The sequence below is a fragment of the Sus scrofa genome, chromosome 14 (genome assembly GCF_054392235.1).
Source record: "Sus scrofa isolate SSC_HxYL_T2T_F1_AM1 chromosome 14, Sscrofa_HxYL_maternal_Yorkshire_Landrace_v2.0, whole genome shotgun sequence".
NCBI classification, from domain to species: Eukaryota; Metazoa; Chordata; class Mammalia; order Artiodactyla; family Suidae; genus Sus; species Sus scrofa.
Genome location: NC_139396.1, coordinates 85,633,801 through 85,661,476, shown reverse-complemented (window position 1 = coordinate 85,661,476; position 27,676 = coordinate 85,633,801). Strand labels below are relative to the sequence as shown.

The following is a 27,676-nucleotide window of genomic DNA, read 5'->3' as shown; positions in this document are numbered from 1 at the left end:
GTCACAGACGTGGTTTGGATCTGGCATTGCTGTGGCTGTGGCATAGACCAGCAGCTACAGCTCTACTTAAACCCCTAGCCCAGGAACCTCCATATGTTGCAGGTGTGGCCCCAGAAAAGGAAAAAAAAAAAAAAACCAATAATTTGGTATGCAAAGTATGAGTCTCATTAATTCCCAATTGATTTCTTATTCACAGGGTACTAATTGAACGCTTTCAATGTGCCAGGCCTCAACATCAAACATCATTTAATGTCATGCAATTTAACCATGGTTACTTCACATTTTATGAAGAAAAAATCTGACTTTAATACATATTAATAATATATCAAAATTGTAAAAAAAAAAAAAAAAAAAAAAAAAGCCTTGCCGTAAGGTGCTCACAATACTTAGTAACATGGCCACACATCAGGGCTTCACAATAACCAGCTGTCAAGGACACTTTCCTCATTTCCTCCTGCAGTTTTCTTTAGCCAGTTAGGTCTTTTTTTGTTTGTTTTGTGTTTTAATTTAATTGAAGTAGAGTTGATTTACAATGGTTGTGCTAGTTTCTGCTGTATAGCAAAGTGATTCAATTATACATATTTTTTCCATAGTTTATTACAGGATACTATAGTTTTCTGTGCTATACAGGACTTCATTGGTTATCCATTCTATATATAATGGTTTGCATCTGCTCATCCCCAAACTTCCAGTCCACCTTTTCCCCATCCCTCCTCCCTATTGGCAACGACAAGTCTGGTCTCTATGTCTGTGAATCTGTTTATGTTTCATAGTTAAGTTCATTTGTGCCATATTTTAGATTCCACATATAAATGATATCATATGGTATTTGCCTTCCTCCTGACTTACTTCACTAAGCATGATAATCTCTAGGTATATCCATGTAGCTGCATTTTTCATTTTTTATGGCTGAGTAATATTCTATTGTATATATGTACCACATCTTCTTTATCCATTCACCTGTCAGTGGACATTTAGGTTGTTTCCATGTTTCTAACCATCTAGGTCTTTAATTGCCTGTTTTCAAATGCTGAGCTAAATCATTTCATTATTGTATTTCAGTTTCCTCTTTTTGAAAGCAAGACACTGAGAAAAAAATGTGCTTGAGTTGAATCCACATTAAAATACTAAGTCTGTTATATTAGTTATTATATTCATCTCTATTACATTTATTATTTAATACTAACATTAGTATTACCTATGTAATAATATATGAGTATGCATTCATTATAATCTGTATAATTTTCTTCAGTCCCCCTCCCATAATTTTTATATAAATTATATGAATTTACACAGACATGGAAAGATGTGATTAGTTCCAGTTACATTTTTCTGACTTTTTTATTAAATACGCCTTAGAGTGTTGCATATTATAACATACTTCTACCCCCTTCTTTTTATCCTGCATAGTGTACCATAGTATGAATATATCGTTAAGTCATTTAACCTCTGTCTATTGATGGCCAGTAAAGTCCTGGAACAGATTTTAGGTCATAAGAATTCTGTAGTGACTTGACTGGTTTTCACCTCCTCGTCTTGCCTCCTCACTTTCCTACTATCTGCGTTGTTTTCTTATTTACATAGATATTCTAGAGTGTAATGGCCTCGCCTTCAACTCTAGCTCTTATATAAACCACTATTTAAATAATCGTTTTTGTCTTCTTACATTTCTATTAACTTTTATTCTCAGAGGGAAAAACTTAAAAGTATTTTAAGTACACATATGTACAGAAAGTAATCTGGTTAAGGGAAAACATCTTTTCTCCATTTCATCAGAGGAAATATGAATAATTCAGGAAGGTGATGTGTATACAATCCTACTTTAAAAATGGTGCATTTGAGACTCTAATGCCTAAAATCCACACATTAGGTATTCCTTGAGGTTGAGGCTTATCTTTAAAGTGCCAGTTAAGGAGTTCCTGCTGTGGTGCAGTGGGTTAAGGATCCCGCATTGCTGCAGCTCTGGTATATGTTGTTGCTGCAGGTCAGATTTGATTCCTGGCCTTGGAACTTCCATATGCTGTGGGTGTAGCCAATTTAAAAATAAAAAAGGACCAAGATTCTGTTGTTGTTGTTTTTTTGTTTGTTTGTTTGTTGTTGTTGTTTTTGGTCATTTTAGGGCCGCACCCACAGCACATGGAAGTTCCCAGGCTAGGGGTCAAATCGGAGCTACAGCTGCCGGCCTACGCCATAGCCACCGCAACACGGGGCCTGAGCTGTGTCCGCAACCTACACCACAGCTTGTGGAAACCCTGGATCCTTAACCCACTGAGCAAGGCCAGGGATGGAACCTGCATCCTTATGGATGCTAGTCAGATTTGTTCCTACTGAAATACAGTGGGAACTCCTCCAGTTCCATTTTTGATCTGGTTGACCCCTGTTTCTCTCCTAGTTGAGAATTAATTTGGTGGTGGTGAATCTATAAAATGAGAAGATGTCACTGATCTATTTTGCCATTCTACAAATTTCTATTTAGATTGTACAAATTTCTATTAAGCTTCCTCCACCGCCTCAGCCTGTGTCTGATAAAGGAGGCAGATATGTTCATAGTGAGGGATGGTAGGGCATGTGCTGTATGTATCAAGGGTATGAAGAGAGGCTTATGTGAGTAGCAAAGACAAAAACAAAACCAACACCCTTCCCTGAAGCTGGGGCATTTTCCCTTTATTTTATAGCCTTACTAGGAGGTGGGTGTGCCAGGAGACTGTATCTTGTTTGAATTAGTGTCTCCATGTAAATTATTAGGTTTGAACATTTTAATATATGTTTATTGTCTGTTTTCTGTGAATTGTCTCTTCATACAGTTTGCCATTTTCTTTTTTCTTTTTTTTTTTTTTTTTTTGCCCTTTTAGTGTCATACCTGTGGCATATGGAGGTTCCCAGACTAGGGGTCGAATCAGAGCTGTAGCTGCCAGCCTGTGCCACAGCCACAGCAATAGCAATGCAGGATCCGAGCCGCATCGGTGACCTACACCACAGCTCACAGCCATGCTGGATCCTTAACTCACTGAGCAAGGCCAGGGATCAAACCCGCAACCTCATGGTTACTGGTCAGGTTTGTTAACCACTGAGCCACGATGAAAACTCCTAGAGTTTGCCATTTTCTATCAGCTTTCCTGTCATCTTATCAATGTGTAGCTGCCATTGGTATTGAGCATATTATTGTCATGTGTGGCTAGTATCTTTCCCAGCCTAGCTTTTGTCATTCAGGTTTACTATTTTTGTCATAGAAAATTTTATGTTTTTATAGAGTTAAAACTGCTTTTTAGGCCTCTAGGTGTCCAATTTTAAATGGGAAAGTTTCCCCTATCCAAGGCTAAAAGATATTCTCTTGATTTTTTTAGGGTAATATTTTCACTTTTTAGGTAATTAAGTCTCTTGTCCAGCTGGGATCTTGATTAATATATGAGAGAGAGAGTGATTTAGCTTTGTTCTTCCAAATATATTTTCAGTTACCTCAACACCATCTTTTATTTATTTATTTATTTTTGCTTTTTAGGCCCCGCAACCGTGGCATATGGAAGTTCCCAGGCTAGGGGTTGATTTGGAGCTACAGCTGTGGGCCTGTGCCACAGCCACAGCAACTTAGGATCCAAGCCAAGTCTGCAACCTACTCCACTACTCACGGCAACACCTGATCCTTAACCCACTGAGCAAGGCCGGAGATCAAACCTGTGTCCTAATGGTTACTAGTCGAATTCGTTTCCACTGAGCCACGATAGGAATTCCCAACACCAGCTTTTAAGTAAACTGTCTTTCCCCGACTGAATTGAAGTTTAAATGTATAACTAAGTATATTAAATATATGATACACATATAAAAGCAGATATATGGACTTACAAATGTACTAGGAGTTCCCATTGTGACTCAGCAGTGGCAAACTCCACCAGTATCCATGAGGATGCAGGTTTGATCCCCGGCCTCACTCAGTGGGTTAAGGATTCCGTGTTGCCATGAGCTGTGGTGTAGGTCAGAGACGTGGTTCAGATTCCAAGTTGCTGTGGCTGTGGTGGAGGCTGGCAGCTGTAGCTCTGATTTGATCTCTGACCTGGGAACTTTCATACTTTGTGGGTGTGACCCTAAAAAGACCAAAAAAACCCCCTCAAATATACTATATATGTATATACATATATAAAGTTGAATCTATTTCTTGATTCTCTATTTTTGTCTTCCTGACCTATTTTTCTGTTCTTCTGTATTTCTTATATTCTTATACATCTCTCTATAACTGTTTTATTGTGATACTTTCAGCTTTTTTTTCCTTTTTTCTTTTTTTTTGCTTTTTAGGACCACATGTGCAGCATATGAAAATTTCCAGGCGAGGGGTCAAATCAAGCCTATGCCACAGTCACAGAAATGCAGGATCTGTGACCTACACTACAGTTTATCACAACACCAGATCTTTAACCCACTAAGCAAGGCCAGGGATTGAACCCGTATCCTCATAGACACTAGTTGGGTTCATTACTGCTGAGCCACAATGGGAACTCCTGTTTTTAAATCTTATAAGATAAATTCTCCCTCACAAATCCTCTTTTCCAAAATACTTGGCTAGGCTCAAATACGACTTTGTAAGATTTTTGAAATCATTTCTTTCAGTGAAACCTAGCAGAATTCTGCATGGAGTTGGGCTTTGAAGGAGCCCCGTTTGGCTGCACTAGAGGAGGTGGACCAGAGTCAGGGGAGGTGGTGACGGGGCGGGTACTCTCATACCCTAGGCAAGTGGAGACATGGTCTGAATAAGGGGATGGCTGGAGAGCAGGCCATTTCCAAAATAGAATCAATTGGACTTTGACCTTTAGATGTGAAGTACAAAGAAAAGTCAGTCATTGCTGTTCAACTGGAGGACGGGGAAGAGTATAAACCCTCCATCAGAGTGAGGGCTGCAAGGCAAGAAGTAGGTGTGGGGATGGACCGAAGCAAAGAAGATGTGACCACTTGGAAACAGGTTGAGTTTGATACCTAAGGGCCACTGAGGACCAGACAGCAGTTGGTCATGATGGTACACATCCTTTGGGTAACTTAAAAATATTTTAAAGGAGCTTTCTGATAAAGTTCTAGAGCCTTTCAGACAGGGTGAAATGTTTACTCCCTTTCTTGTGGGGCTCTACTTTTTTCTGACTCATTCTTACTTTGGGCAGCTTGTGGGCAGATTATTGCAAATAATCACAGAATTAAAGTATCCCTTCTTGAAGCATAGAAGTTTGTCCAGATGTGGTGAAATGCCAGTTTCTGAAGATGCTTATTCCTCTTCAGTAGAAATAGTTTTCTACAAATACTCTACATGAATAGCTTTATAACATCATTGCGATGCTTGATACTGAGGTCACTGTGGTTTTCTCTTTATCATAAAAAATCCATTTAGACTACTGAATCTAAAGAACTGTAGTCAAAGTTACACGTCCGCTTGACTCAGGATATTGCATGAGTAGGCTTATTCTCATGGCTTTTTTCATTCATTTCTCTTTTCAGAACTTGATAGCCCAGAAGAATTAGGGAAGAAGCGTATCTGCAGGATTATCACTAAGGATTTCCCGCAGTATTTTGCAGTGGTTTCACGGATTAAGCAGGAAAGCAACCAGATTGGTCCCGAAGGTGGCATTCTGAGCAGCACCACTGTGCCCCTTGTCCAAGCTTCTTTCCCAGAGGGTGCTTTAACCAAAAGAATTCGAGTGGGCCTCCAGGTAATGTTCACAAAACATTGTTTTCCTTGGTGCACGCAGCGAGCACGAGAGCATGTTCTGTATGGAAACCTGTGCTCAGGACTCATCCTAATGATACATTGCTAATCACAGCATTTGAGGAATCATTAGTCTGCTTTAAATAAAAGAGTATTAAGTGTCAAATTAGCTTAGTGGCTTATCAAGTAAGGTACATATTTTATGGTTTTTCTGTTGAGACCTATCACTTGGTTCCTGGGGAACATCTTTTTTTTTTTTTTTTTTTTTTCTTTTTTTGGCCGCCCTGTGGCACATGGAGTTCCCAGGCCAGAGATCAGATCTAAGCCAGTTACTGCCTACACTGCAGCTGCCAGATCCTTTAACCCACGTGCTAAGCCTGGGGATCGAACCTGTGTCCTGGCACTGCAGAGATGCCACTGCTGTGCCGAAGAGGGAACTGTAAAGATCATTTTTTTAACCAGTGGTTTATTGGACTCAGCATGCAGAGTAGCAGCACACCAAAGAGCACATATATATTATTAGAGAAACAAACCATACTTGATTTGGTTCATAATACGCCACATCATAAAAATCAGTAATGGTGATTTGTAAGCTTTCAAATTTTCGTTCAACTGAAGTAAATCATAAATGCTAGGCTCTATCCAAACCAGTTGGAACTTGTTTTGGTTTGGAAAGCTGGCTGAAAAGCTTGGCAAGCAGGGTCTTTCTTGTATGTGTCCATTTTGGTTAGAACTTCTCCAGTAGTTTTTTGTCATTGGATAAGAAAAATAACCTGACATAACTTAATTTGTGTTGTTAATTCATATAGGAATAGTTCACATATTCAATAAACATTCTGTGCTAAAAAGACTACCTTACATTTGTTCAGTAAACCTTTGGCACTAAAATTCAGTAAACATTTTGTGCTCAAGAGACTAACCTTACGTTTCAGTGGTCTGAAGTTCCTCTCCACTGTCTCCCATACTGAATATTTTACCAAATAGCAAAGAAACAAAAAGAAAGAATTTTAGGCTTGATAGGCTAGAGCTGATTTTGACCTCTTGTATACCCTTTTGTTTCTTAACTCTGGAAACCTCACTTTTTGCAGGGGTATAAGTTGCCTCTGTAATGTTTTACCGCGTACCCTGCATAGGTGTGAAGTATACTGGACTCAGTGTTTGTGGTCATTTGGACTAGACGCCAAGGCTTCTCTGCTATGAGATCTGATTCCTTCTCTCTTTCTCATGGGAGCCCAGGCTATCTGTGTTTTGCTGGGGACATAATCAGGCTGGCCAGCTCCAGGGTTAGATTGTTTCTGTTGGTGTTTTATGCCTTCCTGATATAGTGAGAAAGGATGAAAATGAAAGACATTTTGAAGGTGGTTGTTGAGGGGGTTTTTTCCCCTCCTCAATCAATAAGTGAAGTTTTGGGAGTTGTCACTGTGGTGTAACAGGATTGGCAATGTCTTGGGAGCACTGAGATACAGGTTCAGTCCCCAGCCCGGTACAACGGATTAAGGATCTGGCGTTGCCACAGCTGTGACTCGGATCTGATCCCTGGCCTGGGAACTCCATATGCTGTGGGGTGGCCCAAAAAAGAAAAAAAAAAAAAAAAAAAAAAGGTCAACATTCTGAGAAAGAGAAAAAGAAAAATGTCCCCTTTCATGTAAGGTGCTCTCTCTGTCTCTAGGCCCAGCCTGTCCCTGATGAAATCGTGAAGAAGATCCTTGGAAACAAAGCAACATTCAGCCCAATTGTCACTGTGGAGCCAAGAAGAAGGAAATTCCATAAGCCCATCACAATGACCATTCCAGTACCCCCGCCCTCTGGGGAGGGCGCTTCCGACGGGTACAAGGGAGACACCACCCCCAATCTGCGCCTTCTGTGTAGCATTACAGGTTTGCCTCCGTTGTGGCTGTACTTGCTGTTGATGTTAGCATTTGCAGAGATTCTGTACAGAGATAGATAATCTTTCAACACCCCGCCAACATGATCAGAGTAGGGGAAAAAAAGAGTAAAACATTTCACTTGTCCATCACCTCATCTCTCTTCTCCCTGTAATTCTTTAAGATGCTGATGTCATGACATTGGAAATTCAGGGATACTACTTTTCCTGCTATTCAGATTAGTGTTAGGAAGAGTGCTTTTGTTAAGGTTATTGAGGGTTTTATTGAATCTACCAGAGCATCAGGTAATCGCCTGGTGACTTAGGTAATAGACCTGGCAGCCCCCTTGGACTGCAGGAAATTAAATGGACTGTGGGGAAAATAGAGGCTCCCACAGAGCACCAGGGGTAGGAAGGAGCAGGGTGAGTCCTTGATTCTTCTCACTTAACTCTGTTCACAAGTGTAATCCAGTAGACTGAATATACAGGGCCTAGGGGGAACCCAGCTTGTGATCAGCACCTGGAACCCCAAGCCAGTTCATCATTTGATTAACCTGGCTTTTTTTTTTTTTGGCTGCACCCAAGGCTTGAGGAAGTTCCTAGGCTGGGGGGTCGAACAAGCGCCACAGCAGTGACAATGCCGGGTTCTTAATCCACTGCACCGCCAGGGAACTTCCCTAATGTAACTTTTAAAGTCCAAGATTAAGATAGGTTTTTTGTTTGTTGTTTTCTGAAGAGTAATTTATTTTTAAAATTAAAATTTTTTTTTTCTCTTTTTTGTTTTTAAGGTTGCACCTGCAGCATATGGAATTTCCCAGGCTAGGGGCTGAATTGGAGCTGCAGCTGCCAGCCTACACCACAGTCACAGCAACTGGATCCGAGCCCCACCATCTGCAACCCATGCTGCAGCTTGCAGCAATGCTGGATCCTCACCCTACTAAGCAAGGCCAGGGGTTGAATCTGTATCCTCACAGACTCTATGCTGGATTCTTAACCCACTGAGCCACAGCGGGAACTGAACAATAATTTTAATGGCTGGTTCCCCTCTTAGCCTGGAAAATTAAGTGATTCAGATATACTAAAATGAGCTGCCTCTTAACTTTCTTGAAAGTTCTTGCCTTTTAAAAAAAAATAAAAGGATTATATTATCGATCTGAAACAACAAATCTTTGTACTCATAAAAAGCACTTAAAAATTGTGGCTTAAAATGAATGGCTTAAGCTTGTGTGCCCCAAGTTTAAACCATTCATTAGTCTCCAAACAGAAAATAATTTTTTTTCTAACCTAATATTATCCTTTTTTTGGCCTTGCCTATGGCACTGGGAATTTCCCAGCCTAGGAATCGAACCCACACCACAGCAGCAACCTGAGCCCCAGCAGTGACAACGCCAGATCCTTAGCTTGCTGCACCACCAGAGAATTCCAAATAGTAGTATCTTACAAGGAGATCACTCTAAGCTGGTAAAAGTATAAAAGGAGAGTAGAGAGGAAAACTACCTTTAGTACATGTCATTACTTCAAAGTATTAGAAGTTGTGCAAGTTACTAACTGTACAGAAAGAACAGGATGATGATAAAAATTTTATAAGGAGCATCTCCCCTAATAAAGTCCACATTTCTGCTATTGTTCTCTCAGGGGGCACATCGCCGGCTCAGTGGGAAGACATCACAGGAACTACTCCTTTGACATTTATAAAGGATTGTGTCTCCTTTACAACCAATGTTTCAGCCAGGTATGAAAATGAAAGATTCCAAAAATCACTAGGAATTAGTCTCATTACCTTCTGGAAAGTAAACATTATTATTCTTTAAAATGTTGATGGCGAGGTTGGGCATAACTCCGAAATTCTAAATTCACTTGGATGTAACTTTAGAATTTCACATTTTACCCAGTTTTCACTATAAGGTGGTAAGCGTGCTACTGCCAGTGGAAGTTGTTAGCAGTTCATAAAAACTGATAGGATTTCCCTTTCCCATTTTTCCCTCTACAACTCTTATTCCTTCCAATGACAAAGTAAGAAATTAAGCTCTGAGGCAGGAATAGACAGGAAGGCTTATCATGAGTATGTATAAGAAAGGAATAAGAATTTTATGGCAAAGAAAATAGAGGGAAAAAAATCCTTAGCATTTTCTTAGCAAAATTATAACATAATAAGGTAGGGTTTCTGTGTTTGATAAACAGAGCAAACATCTTTGCTGTTTGTTTAAATGGACAAGTTAAGTTTTGGCTTAGTTCCTTTATATACTCTTATTTTTTAAATTAAAGGGTAGTTGATTTACAGTGTCCTAATTTCTGCTGTACAGCAGTGACCCAGTCATATGTGTGTGTGTGTGTGTGTGTGTATATATATACACATTAATTTTCTCATACATACTCATTTTTTAATGGTAATTTTTTTAAAGATTTGGCTTAGAAATTACCTCATTTTTATACTCATTTTTGTCTTTCTCAGATTTTGGCTTGCAGACTGCCATCAAGTTCTAGAAACCGTGGGGTTAGCCACACAACTGTACAGAGAATTAATATGTGTTCCATATATGGCCAAGTTTGTTGTTTTTGCCAAAATGAATGATCCTGTAGAGTCCTCACTGCGGTGCTTCTGTATGACCGATGATAAAGTGGACAAAACTTTAGAGCAGCAAGAGAACTTCGAGGAAGTTGCAAGAAGCAAAGATATTGAGGTACCTTGCTCACATCAAGTTCATTCAATTTCTCTGTCCAGATCAGGAGTTTTATTTTTGAGGTCATAACACAGCACCTACTGTCAATGTCAAGTATGGCTGACATTAGTTTTTGTTTTAAAAAGCTGATACAGATCCACTTTCAAATTATTTTAAGTATCTTTGAGGTTGTCTTAATTGGTTAAAACATAGTACCCATGAGTCTAAGTCATGGTGCCATTTTCCTGTGGTTACTTATTTTCATGATTACAGTCTATACACAATACCATGATTTTGCTTTGTCAACCCTCGGGATCAGAGAAGTATTTAGGAGTCCAGAAAAAACAAACTTTCAAGGAGTTGCTGCTGTGGCATGGTGGATTAAGGAGCCGGCATTGCCACAGCTGCTTAAGATTCAATCACTGGCCTGGGAACTTCCATTATGCTCTGAGGGAGGCTGAAAAAAAAAATTGCAAATTCTCTAGATTAAAGTGATTGACATCAGGCACTTTTGCAAACATGTTTAAAGTTGCCAGCATAGAAATAAATGTATAATTCTGTCTTGTACATGTCCGTGATTCAGTTTCTAATCACAACTACTAATGACAAACCAAGAGCATTATTTTTGTGGCAAATAGCACCACAGAAGTAATTTCCTATATTAGGAGACCAATGTGACATAGAAACATGTCAGTCTTTCAATGTTCCATGACTTAAAAAATCTCAAAATTCTTTCCTCTGAAAGTAACATTAAACTATGTCTTTTTTTTACTCTAAAAGGTCCTGGAAGGAAAACCTATTTATGTTGATTGTTATGGAAACCTGGCTCCACTCACCAAAGGAGGACAGCAACTTGTTTTTAATTTTTATGCTTTCAAAGAGAACAGACTGCCCTTTTCCATCAAGGTAAATCACCTTCCACCAAGACTCTGTGGATTATTGTATTTTTTTTTTTTAATGCTCATAAAGAATAAAAAAGGTTCTCATGATTCAGTTTGCAGTATCCCACCAAACTTGCATTCATACACACAAGGTCAGATTTTGTCCTAGTTCTACCTGAGTATACTTCTGAGCCAGGAAAGCTTTACGGTTAGTCCAAAGAGTCTTTACCTTTTAAAGAGCTAAATAATCATTTATATTTAAGTGCATGTTTGTAAGACCAAGCAGTCTAGAATAACAAAAGGCTTCATATCTGGATGTCAAGCAAATAATGGATGAAGTCCAGATTGAATGTTCAGGTTTCATCTCTATTTCCAGTGGAGCCGAAGGACATTCTGGAGGAAACTTCTTCTCCAGAGAACCAAAGGGCATAGGAGAATTGTTTTATTATTACTTGCTGTTGTTATTGTTGCTGAAAATGAGTCTTCGAAAATATTATTAGGATGAAAATGCACATAAGCCAGACTGTACAGTGCACTGTCAGGATAAGACAAGCAGACACATCGTTCCTGTGTTTATACTAGGAACTGGCCATTCTAAATCTGGCCAAGTTTAATGTGACTACATTGTTGACATATAATTGTTCTCATCTTTTTCCTTTACTCTTACTGCCTCTTGAAAAGGGCTCCATAAAACAAACATGCTTAACTCGTATACAGACAGGAATCCTCAGAAAAGTCTCTTTCTGTAACTGTCAACTACCGAAATTCTTCTAGATTAGAGACACCAGCCAAGAGCCCTGTGGTCGTCTATCTTTCCTGAAAGAACCAAAGACGACGAAAGGCCTGCCTCAAACAGCTGTCTGCAACTTAAACATCACTCTGCCAGCACACAAGAAGGTATCTTTTAATACTCGTTTATTTTCACTTTCCTTCCCTGGTCTTGAAGAGGTGGGCCTTTGGTATGCCATTAAGGAATGCTTTGTAACATGATGAAAGCTCTTGAAACCCAAGTTTTATTAGTCTCTTTGTGTAGTCTTATGACTGTGGTGTCAGATTCTTTTGATTTGTATGATGGAGTCCTGTTTATTGCTTCTGCTGGCAGTTCGTAGATTTTTATGCTCGCGGATAACGCCACACGTTAATTTGCCATGGATGTACAGCTCTTGATTTTTTTTGTTGCTGTTGGTTTTTGATTTGCTTTGCTTTCTAAAGCAGCTTGCATTTTTGTGCTCCCTACTCAGTCCTTTTCATATCCTGATATTCTTTTCCCTGCTGTCCATTATAATATTCCTTGTCTCTGCAATGCATCTTGGAACCAAAAGGAGACAGAGTCAGATCCAGATGATGAGGTAATATGACCACTTCTGCTTTTACTCTATCAGAGATAGAATAGGGATGGAATCTGTAGAAAAGAAGTTGCAGAGGGCTAAAGTGTGGGAAACATATTATATTTTTGCAGATCCTAGCTTAAATGTGGTAAATGATATGTATTTTTTTCTTAAAGAATAGTTTACTCTTCCCCATATACAGAAGAATACTTCAGTCCATTCAATAGAATTATAATCTGGCTAATGGTTTAAAAAGTTCTTTAAGCATTTTTAAGTGTGATGGACTGGCATGTATAATTATACATTGGGGCATATTTTCAACTAGTATCTATTGTTATAACTTTAAAATCAAAGATGATTAATATATAGGAGTTCCCACTGTGGTACAGTGGGTTAATGACACGGCTTATCTCTGTGGCCATGCCAGTTCTTTCCCTGGCCCAGTGCAGTGGATTAAGAATATGGTGTTGCTGCAGCTGTGGCATAGGTTGCAGCTCTAGCTCAAATTTGATCCCTGGCCCAGAACATTCCATATGCTGCAGGTGCAGCTGAAAAAAAAAAAGATGGTTAATAGATGAAATGTTATAGTTTTATATACTATAAAATATGTGCTCAATGGCCATAGATAAATATTTGATATACTATTTAAAGAAATTTATCCTGGCCATTTTTTAAGAGTATGATTACTCAAATAAGTTTTAAACGAATTTTTCCTTGTAAGTTAGCTCCTAATTCTCTAAGTTTTATCATCATTGGATTTTTAAAACTCACACCTCAGTAATAATAAATAGAATCAGTGGTCTTAAGGCTCAGTAACATTACTCCTAATAAAACCATTACCCTGTTTTTAATGGCCTCATCTACACTTTATGCCTATTAACACAAACAACAACAGTAATCAGAGTAATAAACTTTGTGTGCCTTTTTTCCTTGAATGTACTCACAAAGAATGAGTGTACATTGTGATGTATGTGCTTTCAATATGAACCAATTTGGGGAAATTTACTGCTCGGCATCAGAAGTCTTTGTAATGCTCGTCTTTTATTTGTAGTTCCCTGTAGTCTGCTGTGTTGGTGCGCTTATATTTTGCTAAGTGATGGTTTTTTGGTTAAGACATTGGGGTGGGGTTGTAGAACCACCATAGGAAAAGCCATAAGACGAAAAATAAGGATAAACCAGATATCAACATGCTAGCTTACCAAATGTTTTGAGAGGATTGAAAGTGTCACAGGGAGGGTGGACATAGTCTCTCTTTTCTTTTTCTTTTCCAGATGGAGAAAACAGAACGACGACAGACCTTTGCATCATTAGCCTTACGTAAGCGCTACAGCTACTTGACTGAGCCTGGAATGAGTGAGTTTCCTAATGCACTTACTAATCTTTGTGGATTTTTATAAGAAGAGACATTTTTTCTATACCACCTGAATTTTGAGGTCATTTGAAAACCCAATGGCAAAAGAAAATTGCCTGTAGGAAAACTATCATAAGACTTAAGTGATATATTGTACAGAGTTGGAGATGTGAGGTATAACACCCCCCCCCCCAGCATGGCTTTAAAAGACTTTTTAATAGCCATCAGCTATTTTTTTTTTTTTTAAATAAGAAACTTCTATTACTTGACTTTGAAAAACCTTGGTTTCACTCGGATTATTAACTATGCTAGGAGATGATGTTGTAGTAATGTTGCTTTAAAGCTGTGCCCAAAAGAGAAAATGTTTACTTTCACATATGTAGGGTGATGTAAAGGATGACAACGTAACTCTCGTCATCATCTCATTTTTCTTAATATAGGTAGGTTATTATATCTTAATCCTGATTCCTTTCCCAGTCGGCAAGAACTATATTTTCCCACCTTCTTGAGGTAGCACTTGTTTTACTAATTTCTTGTTTCCTTCCTCCCTCTCTCTTTCCCCCTCCCTCTACTTTTTATTAACTATCAACTCTAAGGCTGGTCTTCATGAGATTCGTGAAAGCTTTTTCTTCTCTCGATGACGGTTTTAGTTCATTGTTAATGGACGTGCAGATATCAGGGCAGAGATTCATTGAGTCATGCCAGTTCATTCTCTCTTTGGGTCTCCCCCTCTCTGCTTCCCTCATCCTTATGGGCATCACTTCAGGTTATGACTCCAGCCCTCGAGATAACGGAGATAATGCCCTCCACCAACAGGGGGTACGGGTGCTGAGGGTAGAAGATGTGTCAGATTCATGTTGCCCGGTGCCACTTTAACCATCAGAGGAGGATTTATATGAAAATTATTCTTAAATGCATGCATAATTTCTAGCTGTTTCCCATCACTCCCAGTTACATGAGTTTGGGGAGGATTGGAAGCATACCAGTAAGCACTGCAGTGTTGATTTTCCCCATCTTTCCTGAATTTCTGCTTCTGTGGGCCAACCTAGCCTACTAAACACACAGACAGAAACTATTCCATGACTTAGCTCAGGTGGTTTTAGCATAGCCTTTTTTATTTATTTTTTATTTTATTTTATTTTTTTAAATTCTTTTTTCTTTTTTTTTTTTTCTTTTTTTTTTTTTTGCCATTACTTGGGCCGCTCCCTTGGCATATGGAGGTTCCCAGGCTAGGGGTCCAATCAGAGCTGTAGTCACCAGCTTACGCCAGAGCCACAGCAACTGGGGATCCGAGCCGCGTCTGCGACCCACACCACAGCTCACGGCAACGCCGGATCGTCCACCCACTGAGCAAGGGCAGGGATCGAACCCGCAACCTCATGGTTCCTAGTTGGATTCGTTAACCACTGCGCCATGACGGGAACTCCAGCATAGCCTTTTTTAAAAAAGATTTTTTATTGTATTTGATTATGGTGTTCTGTCAATTTCTGCTGTATAGTAAAGTGACCCAGGTTTATATATATGTATATATACACATTCTTTTTCTCATATTATCTTCTATCATGTTCTGTTACCAGTGATTGGATACAGTTCCCTGTGCTGTACAGCAGGACCTCATTGATTATCCATTGTAAATGGAATAGTTTATATCTACTAACCCCAAACTCCCAGTCTGTCTCTTTGAGTACATACTAGGGAAACTTTTATATTCAAACACCAAATGGGCAGCGTAAGAGAAATGAAATCCTACCACACTCAGGAATATTCTTCCAGCTGTCTATTTGCCTTTAGCATAAATGTCTAAATCTTTCCAAAACCATAAAGGGCTGACATTAACTCCCATTATGCTGTGACGCAGGGAAGTAGGGTGTGTGTGTGTGTGACCAGATGGTTTTTCAGTACAAGTAAATCTCTGGGGAGAAGTTTTCCTTGGGATACTGTTTAGCCCCAGAGCTAAGGCTCTCATGATGGAGCTGGTTGGGATTCCCAGGCAGCATCCTTGAGCTTTTGGACAGGCGCTGTGGACCAGCTACCAGAGGTCATGGGTAGCTCTGCGCGGGCAAGCTCTCATCTGATTTTAGTCCCTCAAGTATTTAGGGAAGAGATGAATTGTGAGGTCAGGTGTGTGTGCTAAGTCCGTTGAATTCGTCCCACTTCTAAAAGTGTAGCTAATTTTTTGGTTAGCTTCAGTTAAGGTATCTGCAGTTTGTCTTTCTTGACTTTTGATAGAAGGAAGAGGGTACTTTTCCCTGTTTTATGAGAAGAAGTATAGTGGTGGTGGATGAAAGAATGGGAAGAAGTAAAAGGAACTGAAAGAAAAACTAAAGAAATGTTATGGCCCCTGAATTGGCACTAGAACTCCAAGTGAATGCAACTTTTCCCCACCTTCCTTGTCTTTTCCAAACTCCCTATACCTCCAAAGAAAAGATTCTGGTGTAATTCAGTGACTGAAATCCAGAAATTCCCTTTGTTATAATGGGTATCAAAAAACAGGTATCATTGGGAGTTCCCACTGAGCTGAGCAGTAGCAAATTCAACTAGTATCCATCAGGACACGGGTTTGATCCCTGCCCTGCTCAGTGGGTTAAGGATTCAGCGGTGCTGTGAGCTGTGGTGTCACAGACGCTGCTCAGATCCTGCATTGTGGGGTAAGCTGGCAGCTGCAGCTCTGATTAGACCCCTAGCCCGGGAACTTCCATATGCCATGGGTGTAGTCATAAAAAGACAAAAAAAAAAAAAATAGCTATCATGAAAGCATAAAATGTAACTAATCAGAACATTGGCTGCTTCGAGCAAAGTCTAAAACCATAGACATGGTTCAGAAGACTATCTCTGCTTGGTGGAGCCAGACTTCAGTGGTGAAGGAGAGAAGCCTCGGCAGCTTCTGGTCGTTCTAAAAATAACGACCTCAAAATAAATAAATAAAATAAAAATAAATAAGTAAATAAAATAAAAATAACGACCTCAATTAGTGCTCTTGAGATACTGAACCAAGCCCGAGTCACCCAATGGAAGGAATCCCCCAAATCTTCCATCCACTGTGTGGCATTTCCCAAAGAATTAAGCAATGCGATATTGAGAATTATGGCCAGGACAAGTAATGAATGGGTGAGTTTTCCCTGAATTTTCCAGTTGTCTTTAGGATAATGTGTAAGCCTAGAAAAGGATCTATTCTGAATGTTTGAATTTAAATGTACACTAGGAATGAAAATCTTCACTCTTGTGGGAGTAGCTGCTAATCCAAGGACTGGATGGTAGCAGTGGCACCAGCACAGCATCAAGAGGAGCATAAAGATGGAGCTGATTCTCATTCCTTCTTCACGTTTCACTCTTACTCTGAACCAGTGCTTTCTGGGAGCGAGACTGTACTCAACCTTGACATAGAACACTAGCCCTTGGCAGGCATTCCAAACCTCTGTGACCAGCTCGGTTTGTTTCTTAGTCTGGTAGAAGGAAAGGGGACCAAGTGTGTTTGCTCTCCTCCTGTGAGTGTGCGTTCCTCATTTGTGTTTCTTGTCCCCCTGCCAGAAGAATGCTGGTGTGACATCCACCTTTCCTAGTGGTAGGTCTGCCTCATGACTTCTCCCGTGTTTGGGGTATCCGTGAATCCCATGACTATTCCGGGATGGCACCAGAATCATTACCTTTGACATCGATGAAATATATAGACAGATAAAGACTGTATCCCCCTGTAGTTCCTTACATTCAGGGTGTTAAAAATCTGACTACGCTTTTTAAATTCCTTCCCCGATACCTTTTGAGAATTAAAAGTCTAATGGGTTATGAAAAATAACTAAGTAAACTGTGTGCTTTTATCCACAATGAAGGCAACACCAGACATGGATATATTTAGTTGCAGATGGATTTTTAATATGCAGTATTAAATGTTTTCCTAAAATCTCAAAAGGTACCAAGACTCCACATCTCATGGAAAAAGTGTACTCTTCTTTCGAAATGCTCTTGTGAAAGTGTTTTTTAAAGTCTATATATTGTGCATAATATGGCATAAGAACTGTATTACTTCTTTGGCCCGTTTGCCATGATCTATCGCGCATGAGAAAATGTTTTCAGTTGCTTGGCTTGCTTATAGTAACCATGAACCATAGTTCTGGTTTTTTTCCCCCTTTATGTGTGTGTACATATGCATTCTAAAATCATTTCATATTACATTTTCCTTTTTTTTTTCTCACCAAAAGGAATATACTGCATGGAAAAGATAAATGCAAACATTCCTTTTCTTTGTTTTTTTTTTTTTCTTTTAACATTCTTACTCAGAAAATTTCTTGCTCTTATTGGCTTTTTATGGGTGTGAAGCATAACCGAATTGTGCATGGAAGATACAGACTTAAAAGCCAGTGGCTTCACAGTTTGCACATCAGTTGCCTGTCACTTAAAAGCTATTTTGGAGTCTGCATGAAATAGGCTTGAGTGAATTTCTAAAAAAAGAGTTTCAGACATTTATTGTATAGCTACGCACATTGATGTGGTTCTTCGTAGGTGCAATCCGTATCACCGAAAAGTCCAAGGAGAGGGAACATTAGAAATTCCTAAAATGAGGGTTATATGGTTGCACAAAACAAACATGTTCCTATACAGGCAAAATAGAACGGCTATTGATATTTCAAAACCAGCACATAAGAAAGTCAATAGGAAGTAAGGGAACAGTTTTCCATTGTGGTTTTATTTTTCTCATCATTAATTCTTTCCTCGTGTTTTTTAATTTTTCATTGTTGGCCTCTTTGGTTGCAATGTGCTTTTTTGTCTTTCATTTCACATTGCTCTGTGTTCTTTATTTTGAACTTTGGATTCGTTATGTCTGTAGAAATTTATTTTCCCCTCTTAATTGTTCTTTTTGCCTCTTCCATTCTCAATCATGCAAACAGTTGTACTTGCTTTTGTAATATTTCAAAGTTTACTGACCAATTTTTTTCTCTGGTCTCTCTGTTTCTCAACCATTTTTGTTGATTTTTGTGTTTGATTTCATTTTACAATTTAAGAAACAGTTGAACGGAGTGCAGGAGCAACAAGATCCCTCCCCACCACTTACTCATACAAGCCATTCTTTTCTACAAGACCATACCAGTCCTGGACAACAGCTCCGATCACAGTGCCCGGGCCGGCCAAGTCAGGCTTCACTTCCTTATCAAGCTCTTCCTCTAATACGCCATCAGCTTCTCCATTAAAATCAATATGGTCCGTTTCAACTCCTTCGCCAATCAAATCCACGCTAGGCGCATCAACTACATCTTCCGTGAAATCCATTAGTGACGTGGCATCTCCAATTAGATCCTTTCGGACAATTTCTTCACCAGTAAAAACAGTGGTATCACAGTCTCCCTACAATATCCAAGTTTCCTCTGGTACCCTGGTTAGAGCCCCCACGGTCACAGAGGCCTCGCCTTTAAAAGGGCTGGCATCCAATTCTACATTTTCCCCTCGAACCTCTCCGGTGACAACGGCAGGGTCCCTTTTGGAGAGGTCATCCATTACCATGACCCCCCCTGCCTCCCCCAAATCCAACATTAATATGTATTCCTCCAGCCTGCCATTTAAGTCCATTATCACATCTGCAGCACCTCTGATATCATCACCTTTAAAGTCAGTGGTATCTTCGGCGAAACCCACAGTTGATGTCGTTTCAGCCGCTAAAGTCACCATGGCCTCTTCTCTCTCATCGCCCGTGAAACAGATGCCTGGACCTGCCGAGGTAGTGTTAGTCAACGGGTCGATTTCCCCTCTGAAATATCCATCGTCCTCGACTTTAATGAATGGATGCAAAGCCACTGCCACGTTCCAGGAAAAAATTTCCACGGCTACAAACTCTGTGAGCTCCGTGCTTAATGCAGCCCCCGACACGGTTGAGAAAGCCTACCCTGTCACCACAGCGATGCCCTTTTCCCCACTCAGGTCCTTTGTTTCTCCAGCACCATCAGCTTTTCAGGCTCTAAGAACTCCTTCTGCCAGTGCACTCTACACATCCCTCGGGTCGTCACTATCTGCAACTACCTCATCTGTAACTTCATCAGTAATAACAGTGCCAGTATACTCTGTGGTCAGTGTTTTGCCAGAACCAGCGTTCAAGAAACTCCCAGACTCTAATTCGCTCACCAAATCGGCAGCAGCCTTGCTGTCGCCCGTTAAAACACTGGCTACGGAGACCCGTCCCCAGCCCCATTTCCCTCGAACTGCGTCTCCAGTTAAGTCATCTCTGTTCCTTGCACCGTCTGCCCTTAAGCTGTCCACGCCGTCTTCTCTCTCTTCCAGCCAGGAGATATTAAAAGACGTGGCTGAGATGAAGGAGGACTTAATGCGGATGACGGCCATCCTCCAGACCGACGTGCCCGAGGAGAAGCCCTTCCAACCCGAACTCCCCAAGGAAGGGAGGATCGATGACGAAGAACCTTTCAAAATTGTTGAGAAAGTCAAGGAAGACCTGGTGAAAGTTAGTGAGATCCTTAAAAAGGACGTCTGTGTAGAGGACAAGGGACCCCCCAAATCACCCAAGAGTGACAAAGGACATTCTCCCGAAGACGACTGGATAGAATTTAGCTCAGAAGAAATAAGGGAAGCGAGACAGCAAGCGCCCACGAGTCCTGCTCCGTCTCTACCCGAGAGAGTGCAAGTCAAGGCAAAGGCCGCCTCCGAGAAGGATTACAACCTGACCAAAGTCATCGACTACCTGACAAACGACATAGGGAGCAGTTCTCTGACCAACCTGAAGTACAAGTTTGAGGACGTAAAAAAGGATGGGGAAGAGCGACAGAAAAGGATCTTAAAGCCCGCCATCGCCCTGCAGGAACACAAACTCAAAATGCCTCCAGCCTCCATGAGGCCTTCCACCTCCGAGAAGGAGTTGTGTAAGATGGCCGATTCCTTTTTCGGAACGGATACCATTTTGGAGTCTCCAGATGACTTTTCCCAGCACGACCAAGATAAGAGCCCCTTGTCAGACAGCGGCTTCGAGACAAGAAGTGAGAAAACACCTTCGGCCCCCCAGAGCGCTGAAAGCACTGGCCCCAAACCGCTTTTTCATGACGTCCCCATCCCCCCGGTCATTACCGAAACGAGGACTGAGGTGGTTCACGTGATCAGGAGCTACGAGCCCTCGGCTGGAGATGCTCCGCCTTCCCAACCCGAGGAGCCCGTGTCACCCAAACCATCACCTCCTTTTATGGAGCTGGAACCAAAGCCCACCCCTTCCACCATTAAGGAGAAAGTCAAAGCCTTTCAAATAAAAGCCAGTGGCGAGGAAGATGAGCACGGTCGGGTTCTGGGCAAAGGCATGCGTGTGAAGGAGGAAACTCACATCACCACCACCACCAGAATGGTTTATCATTCCCCGCCAGGTAGTGAAGGTGCCTCTGAGAGGATCGAAGAAACCATGTCGGTCCATGACATCATGAAGGCCTTCCAGTCCGGGCGGGACCCTTCCAAAGAGCTGGCAGGTCTGTTTGAACATAAGTCCACAGTGTCTCCAGACGCACACAGGTCTGCTGCTGAAACCTCAGCCCAGCATGCAGAGAAGGACCACCAAATGAAACCCAAACTGGAGCGTATAATAGAAGTCCACATCGAAAAAGGTAACCAAGCTGAGCCCACTGAAGTCATTATTAGAGAAACCAAAAAGCATCCAGAAAAGGAAATGTATGTCTATCAGAAAGACTTATCCCGGGCAGATATTAACCTAAAAGATTTTCTGCCAGAAAAACACGATGCTTTTCCTTGTCCAGAGGAACAGGGTCAGCAAGAAGAAGAAGAACTCACTGCTGAAGAGTCCCTGCCTTCTTATCTGGAATCTTCCAGAGTAAACACTCCTGTGTCCCAAGAAGAAGATAGTCGCCCTAGTTCTGCTCAACTCATATCTGATGACTCTTATAAAACATTGAAGCTTTTGAGTCAACACTCAATAGAATACCATGACGATGAGTTGTCAGAACTAAGAGGGGAGTCGTACAGGTTTGCTGAGAAAATGCTTCTGTCAGAAAAGCTAGATGTGTCTCAGTCTGATACTGAGGAATCGGTTACAGACCATGCAGGACCCCCTAGTTCAGAGTTACAGGGGTCTGATAAGCGGCCCAGAGAAAAAGTAGTCACTGCCCCCCCAAAAGAAATTCTCTCCAAAGTCTATAAAGATGTGTCTGAAAATGGTGTAGGTAAAGTGTCTAAAGATGAGCATTTTGATAAAGTGGCAGTGTTGCACTACCCTGCCGATGTTAGTGGTCCCAAACAGGCCATGTGGATGCGCTTGGCTGAGGACAGATTAGAGAGAGGTAGAGAGAAGTTGATATACGAAGATAGGGTGGACAGGACCGTGAAGGAAGCTGAAGAGAAACTGACTGAGGTGTCACAGTTTTTTCGTGACAAAACGGAGAAGCTCAACGATGAACTGCAGTCCCCAGAGAAAAAGCCCCGCCCTCGCAATGGCAAAGAATACTCATCCCAGAGCCCTCCCGGGAGCAGCCCTGAGAAAGCACTGCTGGCGTCCAGTGAGGAATGGGTCAAGGCGAGGCAGCCTGGCCGCGACGGAGAAGGCTGCCCCAAAGCCGACGAGAGGAACGCAGCCAGTCCACCCAGTAGCCCCGAGACGGTTCTTTCCCAACAGACCGAGGACAGCAAGGCCACCGAGGAAGCCAAAGCCAGTATCTCACAGAGCAAGGAACCGGAAGGGCCCCCGTCTGGGTTTCAGCTCAAACAATCTAAACTCAGTTCCATCAGATTAAAATTTGAACAAGGCGCCCAGGCCAAAAGTAAGGACGTTTCTCAAGAAGACAAGAAGCCTGAGGGCCAGTCCAGAATCCCAGTTAAAAAAATCCAGGAGAGCAAGCTACCTGTCTACCAAGTGTTTGCTAGAGAGAAACCACAGAAGGCCTCCGATGAGAGCGGCTCTGCGCCCAAAGATCTCATGGTATTAAAAGCTAAAGATGAGCATGCCCAGAGCAATGAGATTGTTGTAAATGATTCTGGCTCTGATGATGTGAAAAAGCAGCGACCTGAAATGTCAAGTAAAGTGATGCCTGACTCTTTTTCTGAGCAGCAGGCTAAAGACTTGGCCTGTCATGTAACTTCCGATGTAGCCACTAAGGGACCATGGGACCAAAAGGTCTTTAGAACGTGGGAAAGTTCTGGAGCCCCAAATAATAAGCCACAGAAAGAGAAACTTTCGCATGTACTTGTTCACGATGTAAGAGAGAATCACGCAGGTCACCCCGAGAGTAAAATTGTCGATCAAAGGGATGCATTTTTGTCTGTGACTGAGAGAGAACACACATTGTTAACAAATGGCTCTCTCTCAGAAATTAAGGAAATGACTGTAAAATCTCCCTCCAAAAAAGTCTTATATAGGGAATACGTTGTTAAAGAAGGGGAGCGTCCAGGTGGATCTCTTGACCAACCTCCCAGGAGAAGCGACAGCTCGGCGGTGTCCCACATCCCCGTCAGGGTGGCCGGCGAACGGACGACGCCCACCTCTAACATCCCCGATGGTTTTTTCGAGCCGCCGGTGTTTCCAAAACATGAACTGTCCCCAAAGTTATCCCAGTCGAGAATGAGTCAAGAGACAGTTGAGACTCAGCATTTTAATTCGATAGACAAGGAAAAAGTGACCTATTCAGAAATCAGCAAAGTGTCCAAACATCAGAGTTACGTAGGCTTATGCCCGCCTTTTGAGGAAACTGAGGTCTCCCCGATCAAGTCTCCTGATTCTTTAGAGTTCAGTCCAGGAAAGGAATCACCCTCTAGCGATGTATTTGACCGCAGTCCCATTGATGGACTGGAAAAAGCTGCACCACTAGTCCAGACAGAGGGGGGTAAAGAGATCAGAACTCTACCTGTCTATGTCAGCTTTGTCCAGGTGGGGAAGCAGTACGAAAAGGAGATACAGCAAGGGGGTGTGAAAAAAATCATAAGTCAGGAATGTAAGACAGTCCAGGAGACCAGGGGGGCCTTTTACACAACCAGACAGCAAAAGCAACCTCCTTCTCCCCAAGGCAGCCCAGAAGATGATACCCTAGAGCAAGTCTCCTTTCTAGACAGCTCAGGGAAGAGCCCCTTGACCCCAGAAACGCCCAGCTCAGAGGAAGTGAGTTATGAATTTACGTCTAAGACACCAGACTCGCTTATAGCTTACATCCCGGGCAAGCCCAGCCCCATTCCCGAGGTTTCCGAGGAATCTGAGGAGGAGGAGCCGGCCAAGTCGGCCTCCTTAAAGCCGACTGCGGCGGAGGGGACTGCAGCCATCGAGCGGGAGGCACCTCCTGATGTGAGCAAAGACTCCAGCCAAAGACCCAAAAGTAACAGGGTGGCCTACATTGAATTTCCTCCTCCTCCACCACTGGATGCAGACCCAGTGGAGTCCGATAGGAAACATCCTCACCTCCCTGAAAAAGAGGTTGACTTGATCGAGGTCAGCCTCCAAGACGAACATGACAAGGACCAGCTGGCTGAGCCAGTCATCCGAGTGCAGCCACCCTCGCCTGTCCCTCCGGGGGCAGACGTCAGCGACTCCAGTGATGACGAGTCCCTTTACCAGCCGGTCCCCGTCAAGAAGTACACCTTCAAGTTAAAGGACGTGGATGATGAGCAGAAAGAGAGGACCCCACCCAAAACCTCTACCGGGAAGGGTTCTGACCAGAAAGCCCTGGTGGAAGTGAACGGATCTGGAAAAGAGCATGACTTTGGCCTTGGCCTTGACTCGCCTCAGAATGAAACTGCCCAGAACGGGAACAATGACCAGTCCATCACCGAGTGCTCCATTGCCACCACAGCCGAGTTTTCTCACGATACAGATGCCACCGAGATCGACTCCTTGGATGGCTACGACCTGCAGGATGAAGACGACGGCTTGACCGAGAGTGATTCTAAACTCCCGAGTCAAACCCTGGAGGTGAAGAAAGACATCTGGAACACGGAGGGCATTCTGAAACCAGCCGACCGCTCCTTTAGCCAGAGCAAGCTGGAGGTTATCGAGGAGGAGGAGGGGAGGGTGGGACCAGATGAAGAGAAGCCACCCCCTAGAAGCTCTTCCTCTGAAAAGAGCTCCGATAAGACTGATCCAAAGTCAGGGGCCCAGTTTTTCACCCTAGAAGGCAGACATCCTGACCGGTCAGTGTTTCCCGATACGTATTTCAGTTACAAAGTAGACGAAGAATTTGCCACTCCTTTCAAAACAGTAGCCACCAAAGGTCTTGATTTTGACCCTTGGTCTAACAACCGAGGGGATGACGACGTTTATGACGGCAAGTCCCGGGAAGATGAGAGTAAGCCCTTTGGTCTGGCTGTGGAAGACCGCTCTCCGGCCACCACCCCCGATACAACGCCGGCCCGCACGCCAACTGACGAAAGTACCCCAACTAGTGAGCCCAACCCCTTCCCATTTCACGAAGGGAAAATGTTTGAGATGACTCGCAGTGGTGCAATTGACATGAGCAAGAGGGATTTTGTTGAAGAGAGGCTCCAATTTTTCCAGATTGGTGAGCATACTTCTGAAGGGAAGTCAGGGGACCAGGGGGAAGGGGATAAAAGTATGGTCACTGCCACACCACAGCCACAGGCAGGGGACACCACTGTAGACACCAATGTAGAGAGCAATGTAGAGGCACCTTCAGTGGAACCTCAGCCCAGCATCCTGACCAGCGGAGAGTGTCAGGAAGGCACGGCCAGTAGTGGCTCCCAGGAGAAAGCAGCGGCGGCCGCTAACGCCTCTAAAGTTGACCCCAAGTTGCGCACGCCTATAAAAATGGGAATTTCCGCATCCACCATGACCATGAAGAAAGAAGGCCCTGGCGAAGTGACAGATAAGATAGAAGCTGTGATGACCAGTGGTCAGGGATTAGAGAATGAAACTATAACAGTGATTTCAAACACAGCCAATAGCCTCACGGGCGTTAGGCCCCAGGACAAACATGATTTCCAAAGAGATAACTTTAATAACAACAACAATTTGGATTCTGCCACCATACAGACAGATAACATTACAAGTCACGTAGTTCTGACAGAACATTCTGCACCCACTTGTACCACAAAGAAAGCTAATCCAGTGAGAAGCTCACCAGGAAAAAAGACAGGGGTTCTGCAAGGACACTGTGTAAGAGATAAGCAGAAGGTTCTCGGAGAGCAGCAAAAGGCAAAGGAATCAATAGGGATTAGGCGAAAATCCAAACTTCCCATAAAGGCCACTTCACCAAAAGAGCTCTTGCCACCAAATCATATGCCAAACATTAACGTGAGTAAAATGAAGCAGGCTAGTCAGTCGGAGAAAACCAAAACCCTTACTGCTTCTTCATGTGTAGATGTAAAGTCTAGAATTCCAGTGAAAGACACACACAGGGATGACACGGGTTCACTTAGAAAACCGTGTGCCACACAGAAGCAAGGGCAGCCAGAGAAAGGCAGGGCCAAACAGCTTCCATCCAAGTTGCCAGTAAAGGTAAGATCCACCTGTGTCACCACCACCTCCACCACCCCCACCACCTCCACCACCCCCACTACCACCACCACCACCACCACCACCACTGTTAAAGTTAGGAAAAGTCAGCTTAAGGAAGTATGTAAACATTCCATTGAATATTTTAAGGGAATTAGTGGTGAGACCTTAAAGCTTGTGGACCGCCTCTCGGAAGAAGACAAAAAGATGCAGTCCGAGGTGTCCGATGAGGAAGACAGTACCTCAAGAAACACGTCGTTGTCCGAGACTTCCCGGGGTGGCCAGCCTTCGGTTACAACGAAGTCTGCTAGAGATAAGAAAACAGAGGCAGCACCTTTAAAATCAAAGAGTGAAAAGGCCGGCAGTGAGAAAAGGAGCAGTAGGAGGACTGGTGAGAATGAAGGCAGTCAGGTCTCTCGAGCACTCTTTGCTCACATCCTGGAGAACAAGCGTAGTTTGTAAACACTTTCCAACGCGTAGACCCTAGTGCATGAACTGTCGTGGTTGCCTGTGGAGTGACTTAACCGTAGTTTCTCATTCTGTCATTGTCATCTGTGTGTGCTGTCTCTCTTCTCTCTCCCTTTTAACCCAGCGACACTGTAGACAGTCAGGGACGCATGCTGGAAGATTTCGGTGTCATTCAAGATGAGCAACTTTTTTTTTTCTTCTTTAATGTGCTCATGGATATGATTCTGTCAGAGTCAAAGCACAGATGTTGAAAGGCCATCGTGGTGTTTTCACCAACACGACACTTCTGTGACTTTTTGTAAACTAGCTAGCCTGTCAGCATGTTGAATTCCATTACATTGAGCATCCATGTAGTCTGACATCTGGCCTGATGCAGGTGAAAGTCAAGTGAGCCATGTGAAAAGAGAAGTGTTCATGTAGGCGATTAGGACACATTGAAGTGTACAGTGTTAGCATTAGTCTCTCTGTAAAATCTGCATACTGCTAAAAGCAATTTTCCAGTACCGTTCTCTTTCTTGACGATTATTTTAATTAAGAAATTGTAAATCGTAGGTCCACAGAGTCCATGTGAACGGACAGATATCAGGATGGCAATAGTAGCTGATCACCTGGGACTTAGTTGGACAGGTAAGTGCCTATACACCTGAATGAAAGAGTTTCCTAATCTGTCTTTTTCACAAGCAGTTCAGTTTTTTTTTTTTTTTTTTTTTTTTGGCTTTTTGCCATTTCTTGGGCCACTCCCTCAGCATATGGAGGTTCCCACGCTAGGGGTCGAATCGGAGCTGTAGCCACCAGCCTAGGCCAGAGCCACAGCAACACGGGATCTGAGCAACCTACACCACAGCTCATGGCAAAGCCAGATCCTTAACCCACTGAGCAAGGCCAGGGATCAAACACGCACCTCATGGTTCCTAGTCGGATTCGTTAACCCCTGAGCCACGATGGGAACTCGCACAGTTTATTAAACAAACAAACAAAAAAAAAACGCAATAAGTAAAAAAAAATCTTTATTACCCATAATTC

At 42.5% G+C, this 27,676-nt stretch overlaps 1 protein-coding gene across 53 annotated transcripts in view; it reads left to right on the top strand.

Moving 5' to 3' along the window:
• Positions 1-27,676, top strand: part of ANK3 (ankyrin 3) — a 777,589-nt gene that overhangs the window by 712,495 nt on the left and 37,418 nt on the right. For 24 of the 53 annotated variants that reach the window (NM_001445066.1, NM_001445067.1, NM_001445068.1 and 21 more), the window contains 8 exon segments: positions 5,473-5,684; positions 7,350-7,557; positions 9,180-9,276; positions 9,997-10,225; positions 10,985-11,110; positions 11,860-11,982; positions 13,685-13,766; positions 27,206-27,280. In NM_001445066.1, the coding sequence (NP_001431995.1) occupies positions 5,473-5,684; positions 7,350-7,557; positions 9,180-9,276; positions 9,997-10,225; positions 10,985-11,110; positions 11,860-11,982; positions 13,685-13,766; positions 27,206-27,280 (1,152 nt within the window). 53 annotated transcript variants of the gene reach the window in all.